At 38.6% G+C, this 7,558-nt stretch overlaps 1 protein-coding gene across 5 annotated transcripts in view; it reads right to left on the reverse strand.

Moving 5' to 3' along the window:
• CD200R1L (CD200 receptor 1-like) overlaps positions 1 to 7,079 on the reverse strand; it is a 29,720-nt gene extending 22,641 nt beyond the window's left edge. For all 5 annotated transcript variants that reach the window (XR_826362.1, XM_010852758.1, XM_010852756.1 and 2 more), the window contains exon 1: positions 6,844 to 7,079. Coding sequence is in view for 4 of the 5 variants with exons in the window: in XM_010852758.1 (XP_010851060.1) it covers positions 6,844 to 6,877 (34 nt within the window). In the remaining variant the exon portion in view is untranslated. The remainder of the gene's footprint in view (positions 1 to 6,843) is intronic.
• Positions 7,080 to 7,558: the final 479 nt, after the last annotated feature.

Genomic DNA, 7,558 nt, shown 5'->3' on the forward strand with positions numbered 1-7,558 from the left:
TGTGATCCACACAGTCAAAGGCTTTGGCATAGTCAATAAAGCAGAAATAGATGTTTTTCTGGAACTCTCTTGCTTTTTCGATGATCCAGCAGATGTTGGCAATTTGATCTCTGCTTCCTCTGCCTTTTCTAAAACCAGCTTGAACATCTGGATGTTGATGGTTCATGTATTGCTGAAGCCTGGCTTGGAGAATTTTGAGCATTACTTTACTAGTGTGTGAGATGAGTGCAATTGTGCGGTAGTTTGAGCATTCTTTGGCATTGCCTTTCTTTGGGATTGGAATGAAAACGGACCTTTTCCAGTCCTGTGGCCACTGCTGAGTTTTCCAAATTTGCTGGCATATTGAGTGCAGCACTTTCACAGCATCATCTTTCAGGATTTGAAATAGCTCAACTAGAATTCCGTCACCTCCACTAGCTTTGTTCATAGTGATGCTTCCTAAGGCCCACCTGACTTCATATTCCAGGATGCCTGGCTCTAGGTGAGTGATCACACCATCATGATTATCTGGGTCATGAAGATTTTTTTTGTATAGTTCTTCTGTGTATTCTTGCCACTTCTTCTTAATATCTTCTGCTTCTGTTAAGTCCCTATCATTTCTGTCCTTTATTGACCCCCATCTTTGCATAAAATGTTCCCTTGGTATCTCTAATTTTCTTGAAGAGATCTCTAGTCCAGGGTTTCAGATTACTAGCTCAGGCTCTGACCAGAAAGTTCCTATATCTGCTCTGAAAATAAAAAAGTCTTATCTTCTATAGCAGCAGGACTAAGATTCTGAAAAATCAAACTTTATACTGTGAGTGGCTGAATTACAACATGGATTCATAACCTTGCAGAAAATTTTCTTTTTTTTCTTGGAAAGGCATTTTATTTTAAATTTGGCAATGTGTACATATCAATCCCAAACTCCCAATCTACCCCATCCTCCACCCTTCCCACCTGTGGTAACCATAAATTCATCCTCTAAGTCTGTGAGTCTGTTTCTGTGTATTAAATAAGTTCATTTGTATCATTTTTTATATTCTGCATATAAGCTATAGTATTTGACATTTGTCTTTCTTTGTGTGATTTACTTCATTTAGTATGATAATCTCCAGGTCCATCCACATTGTAGCAAATAGCATTATTTCATTCTTTTTCATTGCTGGGTAATATTCCATTGTATATATGTGCCAATTTTTCTTTTTTTCTTTTTTGTCTTGCTACACAACATGCAGGATCTTGGTTCCCCAACCAAGAATTGAATCCTTGCCCCCTGAAGTGGAAGCACTGAATCTTAACCACTAGACTGCCAGGGAAGACCCCATACCACATCTTCTTTATCCATTCATCTGTTGATGGACATTTAGGTTTCTTCAATATCTTGGCTGTTGTAAACAGTGCTGCAATTAACACTGGAGTGCATGTATCATTTTGAACTATGTTTTTCTCTGGATATATGCCCAAGAGTGGGATTGCTAGACCATATGGCAGCTGTGTTTTTTGTTTGTCAAGGAAACCCCATACTGTTTGGGACAGTGGCTATACCAATTTACCAATTTGATTTCAAGAGAAGCCATTTAACCAGAGCCTCCCCTGCTGGGGTTTAATCAGAGCCTAGCTTATTTGAGAAAGGAAATATCCTACTTCATTCATCCTGGTCAATCTGAGTTGTGGGAACAAAAACTGAGAAGCATTTGTAAAGTTCACAGTTCAGAGGCATTGGCTCTCTAAAAGACAGACACCTAATTGTAGGACTCTAAAATGTTTCCTCCTACTCCATTTTATCACCACATTACTGAAGGTCTAGTTACAGCAGTTCTCTTTACCAGTACATCACATCTGGGTATCAGGAAAAAGTTACAAGACATACTCTTCAACACAGTTTGAAGAGACAGAGCAATTATCAGAACCAGACATGGCAGATATATTGGAATTATCAGACTTGGAATTCAAACAATTATTAGAAAAAGCAAGGGAATTCCAGAAAAACATCTACTTTATTGACTATACTAAAGCCTTTGACTGTGTGGATCACAACAAACTGGAAAATTCTTAAAGAGATGGAAATACCAGACCACCTTACCTGCCTCCTGAGAAACCTGTATGCAGGTCAAGAAGCAACAGTTAGAACCAGACATGGAACAACAGACTGGTTCAAAATTGGGAAAGGAGCACGTCAAGGCTGTATATTGTCACCCTGCTTATTTAACTCATGCAGAGTGCATCATGGGAAATGCTGGGCTGGATAAAGCACAAGTTGTAATCAAGATTTCAGGGAGAAATATCAATAACCTCAGATATGCAGATGACACCACCCTAACGAAAGTGAAGAGGAATTAAAGAGCATCCTGATGAAGGTGAAAGAAGAGAGTGAAAAAGCTGGCTTTAAAAAATCAACATTCACAAAACTAAGATCATGGCATCTGGTCCCATCACGTCATGGCAAATAGAAGAGGAAACAATGGAAACAATGACAGACTTTATTTTCTTGGGCTCCAAAATCACTGTGGACAGTGATTGCAGACATGAAATTAAAAGACGCTTACTCCTAGGAAGAAAAGCTATGACAAACCTAGACAGCAGCATTAAACAGCAGAAACATTACTTTGTCAACAAAGGTCCCTATAGTCAAAGCTATGACTTTTCCAATAGTCATGTATAGATGTGAGAGCTGGACAATAAAAAAGGCTGTGCACCAAAGAACTGATGCCTTCAAACTGTGGTGCTGGAGAAGACTCTTGAGAGTCCCTTGGGCTGCAAGGAGATCCAACCAGTCAATGCTAAAAGAAATCAACCCTGAATATTCATTGGAAGGACTGATACAGAAGCTCCAATACTTTGGCCACCTGATGTGAAGAGCCGATTCATTAGAAAAGATCCTGATTCTGGGAAAGATTGAAGGCAGGAGGAGAAGGGGATGACAGAGGACAAGATGGTTGGATGACATCACCAACTCAATGGACATGAGTCTGAGCAAATTCCAGAAGATGGTGAAGAACAAGAGAAGCCTGATGTGCTGCAGTCCATGGGGTGGCAAAGAGTCAGACAGGGCTGAACAACTACAACATGATTAATATGCTAAGGGCTTTAATGGATAAGCAAACATACAAGAGCAAATGAGCAACGTAAACAGAGAGATAGAAACTCTAAGAAAGGACCATAAAGCAATACCACTGCTGCTGCTGCTGCTAAGTCACTTCAGTCGCGTCCGACTCTGTGCAACCCCATAGACGGCAGCCCACCAGGCTCCCCCGTCCTGGGATTCTCCAGGCAAGAACACTGGAGTGGGTTGCCATTTCCTTCTCCAATGCATGAAAGTGAAAAGTGAAAGTGAAGTCGCTCAGTCATGTCCGACTCTTTTCGATCCCAGAACTGCAGCCTACCAGGCTCCTCTGTCCATGGGATTTTCCAGGCAAGAGTACTAGGGATCAAAAAAACTGGAACAGAAATGAAAAACACCCTTAATGAGCTTATGAATAGTTTATTAATAATTAATGCTGTGGAAAGAATCTATGATTTAGAGGACATATCAGTAGAACTTTCAAAAATTGAATAGCAAAGAGAAAAAAGATTTTTAAAAATAGAGTGTCTAAAGGACTGTGGGACAAATACAAAAGTTGCAATGCATTAATGGAAACACAGAAGGAAAGAAAAAGAAAAGAGATAAGAAGAAATATTTGAAACAATAATGACTGGAAATTTCCCCCAAATTAATGTCAAAACCAAACCAAAGTTCAGGGAGACTTGGAGAACACCAGGCAGGATAAATGTCAAACAAACAACTACTAGGGGGCATATCAACCAGATTCAGGCAAATCATATTCAAACGAAATAAAAAATGAAGAAAAGCATCCTGAGGAGAGCCAGAGAAAAAAAGCATCTTACTTACAAAGATAAGAATTACATCTGTATTCTCCTCAGAAACTGTGCAAACAAAAGAGAGTGGAGTGAACATATTTTAAATATTGATAGAGAAATACCCCTCCCACCTAGAATTCTGTACCTTGTGAAATTATCCTTCAAAATTAAAGAAGAAATAAAGACTTTCTCATATAAATAAAAATTGGAGAAAGTTATTGCCAGTAGCCCTGCCATATGAGAAATATTAAAAGTTCTTCAGAGAGACGAAATAAAACAGGTCAGAGACTCAGACCTGTTGCTGCTGCTGTTGCTAAGTCGCTTCAGTCGTGTCCGACTCTGTGCGACCCCATAGACGGCAGCTCACCAGGCTCCCCCCGTCCCTGGGATTCTCCAGGCAAGAACACTGGAGTGGGTTGCCATTTCCTTCTCCAATGCATGAAAGTGAAAGTGAAGTCGCTCAGTCATATCTGACTCTTAGAGACCCCATGGACTGCAGCCTACCAGGCTCCTCTGTCCATGAGGTTTTCCAGGCAAGAGGACTGGAGTGGGGTGCCAGTGCCTTCTCCAATGCATGAAAGTGAAAAGTGAAAGTGAAGTCGCTCAGTCATATCTGACTCTTAGAGACCCCATGGACTGCAGCCTACCAGGCTCCTCCATCCATGGGATACTCCAGGCAAGAGTACTGGAGTGGGGTGTCATTGCCTTCTCCGACTCAGACCTCTATTGGAGAATAACTAAGCGAAGGTAAAATAAAAACTTCTTTTATTTACTTTTAATTGATCTAATAGCTAACAGGGTTCAAAATAATAATAGCCACACTGTTTTCAGTTATACGATTGAATTATTGGTTGTTTATATATAAGTGAAATGAATGACAACATTAATACAAGGAATGGCCAAAGTTGAGAATATTAGTAAATATTAGTAATTCTGGCCAGGATGTGAAACAACATGGACCCTCATTGACTGCTGACAAGAATGCAAAATGGTACAGCAACTTTAGAAGACAGTTTGGTGGTTTCTCAGAAAACTAAACATACTTTTATCATACAATCCAGCAATAGTACTCCTTGGTATTTACCCAATGGAGCTGAACAGCACATGTCCACACAAAAACCTGCACACAAATGTTTATAGCAACTTAATTCATAAATGCCAACATGTTGAGGCAATCAAGGTGCTTTTCAGTAGGTGAATGGCTAAATGAATTGGTACATCCAGACAATGGAATATTATCCAGTGCTGAAAAGAAATGAGCTATCAAGCCAAGAAAAGATACTGAGGAATCCTAAATAATATTAAAGTGAAATAAGCCAATATGAAATGGCTACATACTGTACAATTTCAACTACATGGTTTTATTTAAAGGTAAAACTATGGAGACATTTAAAAAATCAGTGATTAGCAGGATTCAGAGGGGAAGAGAGAGAGAAAGAGGTAAAACACAGATTTTTAGGTCACTGAATCTTTGTATGATACTATAATGATAAGTATATGACATTATACACTTGATCAAATCCATGGAAAGTACAACCCCAACAGTGAACTTTATGTAGACTATGGACTTTCAGATGATAGATATGCGTCGATCTAAATTCATCAGTTGAAATTAACATAATGCTCTGGTGAGGCATGTTGATATTGGGGGAGAGGGTATGCAAGTGAAGAGTTAGGCGGTATTTGGGAAATCTCTGTACCTTCCTCTTAATTGCTGTTAACATAAAACTACCCTTAAAAAAATAAATCCTAAAACACGAACACTTTTTTATAATTAGTGAATGTTTAATGTTATCAAATACATAAGGCAACCTTATGATTTTCTTCCTTTGGACGGGTAATAGAGTCAATTACATCAACAGGTTTTAATTAAACTCTCCTCCTGGTGACTCAGAGGTAAAGAATCTGCTTGCAATGCAGAGAACATAAGAGACTCAGGTTCGATCCCTGGATCAGCAAGATCCCCTGGAGGAGGGCATGGCAACCCACTCCATTATTTTTGCTTGGAGAATCCCTTGGACAGAGAAGCCTGGCAGGCTATAGTTCACCGGGTCGCTGAGTTGGACACGACTGAAACAACTTAGAATAGCAGCACAGTTACCTTGTTTTTGGCCATTTATTTCCTGCCGCACCTAAATATTTCTCTAGCCCTTTACATGAGTCAGAATCTGCTACTGACTTTTGACTTCATCCAAAATGTTCCTCCCCACTCCCAATTTCTTTCCGCTTTCCCTGGCCCCAGATTGCTTTCTTTCTTTCTTCAAAGAACAGGTTATTTTCTCCCTTGACTAGATATAATACAGAAGCGTGGAAGCCAGTGTTTTTCAGAATATTGTGAACTATCATTGGGATCATTGCAAGAAAAAATAGGATTCAAAGGTTTATTTCTGGCTACCCAAGTATGCTCTAATCAGCATCACTTCACTCGTTTATTCTGCGTGTTTACACTTATGAGTAAGATTCCGTTTGTACAAAGAATTCTGGTTGGAAGTTGAAAGTTAAATAAAGATTAATTATTTATCATTTATATGTTCTTATATTCCCTGAGCCTCATTTTCTGAAAATTGTACCCACAATTTTCTTACCTCTATTTAAAAACTGCAAAACCCCAAATAGAAATTTAAGGTTTCCTTTTTAGCCTTGGGGCTAGAAATATCAAAGCAGGAAAAGCTACACACCAGTAAATATTAACATCCGAAAATTAAGAATTCAACTGACTCAATAAAACTACAAACCAAAAAAAATGGAGAAAAAATACTACATTTGTCTAAATATAGAAGTTTAGTTTTATTCCATTCGAGGGTCCCCAGTATTACTCTGGACTTCACTAGTCTGTGCAACATTGGAATAAAGTAAAATCAGCAGGTTTGCTAGATAATGCACAAATCTATCATTGCTACTAGAGCAAACCATAAAACATCTTATAAATGGATCAAGAGCATCCTCATCACTATTGAAAGATAGCTTTAATTTTTGCTAAAAATGTCATAGAATCAGACTTACCAGACATCGTGATAATGAAGGAGATCAGTAACATCTCAGCTGAAGTCCCCCCAAACTTCTGCTTTTGGGGTAGTCGGTGTTTACTTTGATACAAATCCACTTAAATCCGTCCAGATCTCTATCTTTCGATCACTTTTGTTTACTCTCAATTCAACAGTATGATGCATCATTTTTCCTAGCCATTTTAATTTATCTCTGTTCTATATGCTTTTGGCTGGTTAACAACTGACAGGAAATGTCTGTGTGTTTTGCTAAGTGATAAGGCAAAAAAAACAAGGCTTACTATTCATTGGTTTTCCCACGGTACTGAGGTGATGAGATAAATTACACAGCAATTTTTTTTTAAGTTAACATTTTTGGAAGTATAAATTACATAGGTAAAATGCACAAAGCTTAAGTTTACAGAATGATGAATTTTTATATGTGTATACACCAAAAGCAAGATAAGGCCATTTCCATTATTTAAGAAGTTTCCTTCATGCTCCGTCTTTGTCAATATCCTTCTTCAGAAATGAACACTACTCTGAATTCTGTCACCATCACCCTCTAGTCAGGGCATGAAAATTTGGTTTAGGTAGGGGTTTTTTTTTGTTGTTTTTATTTATTTATTTATTTATTATCTTTGGCTGTGCTGGGTCTTCATCATTGCATGAACTTTCCTCTAGTTGCAGCAAGCATGGGCTCCAGGGAGCATGGGCTTCAGTTGCTGCAGCAC

The sequence above is a fragment of the Bison bison genome, unplaced genomic scaffold, assembly GCF_000754665.1.
Source record: "Bison bison bison isolate TAMUID 2011002044 unplaced genomic scaffold, Bison_UMD1.0 scf7180017864314, whole genome shotgun sequence".
Taxonomy (NCBI): Eukaryota; Metazoa; Chordata; class Mammalia; order Artiodactyla; family Bovidae; genus Bison; species Bison bison.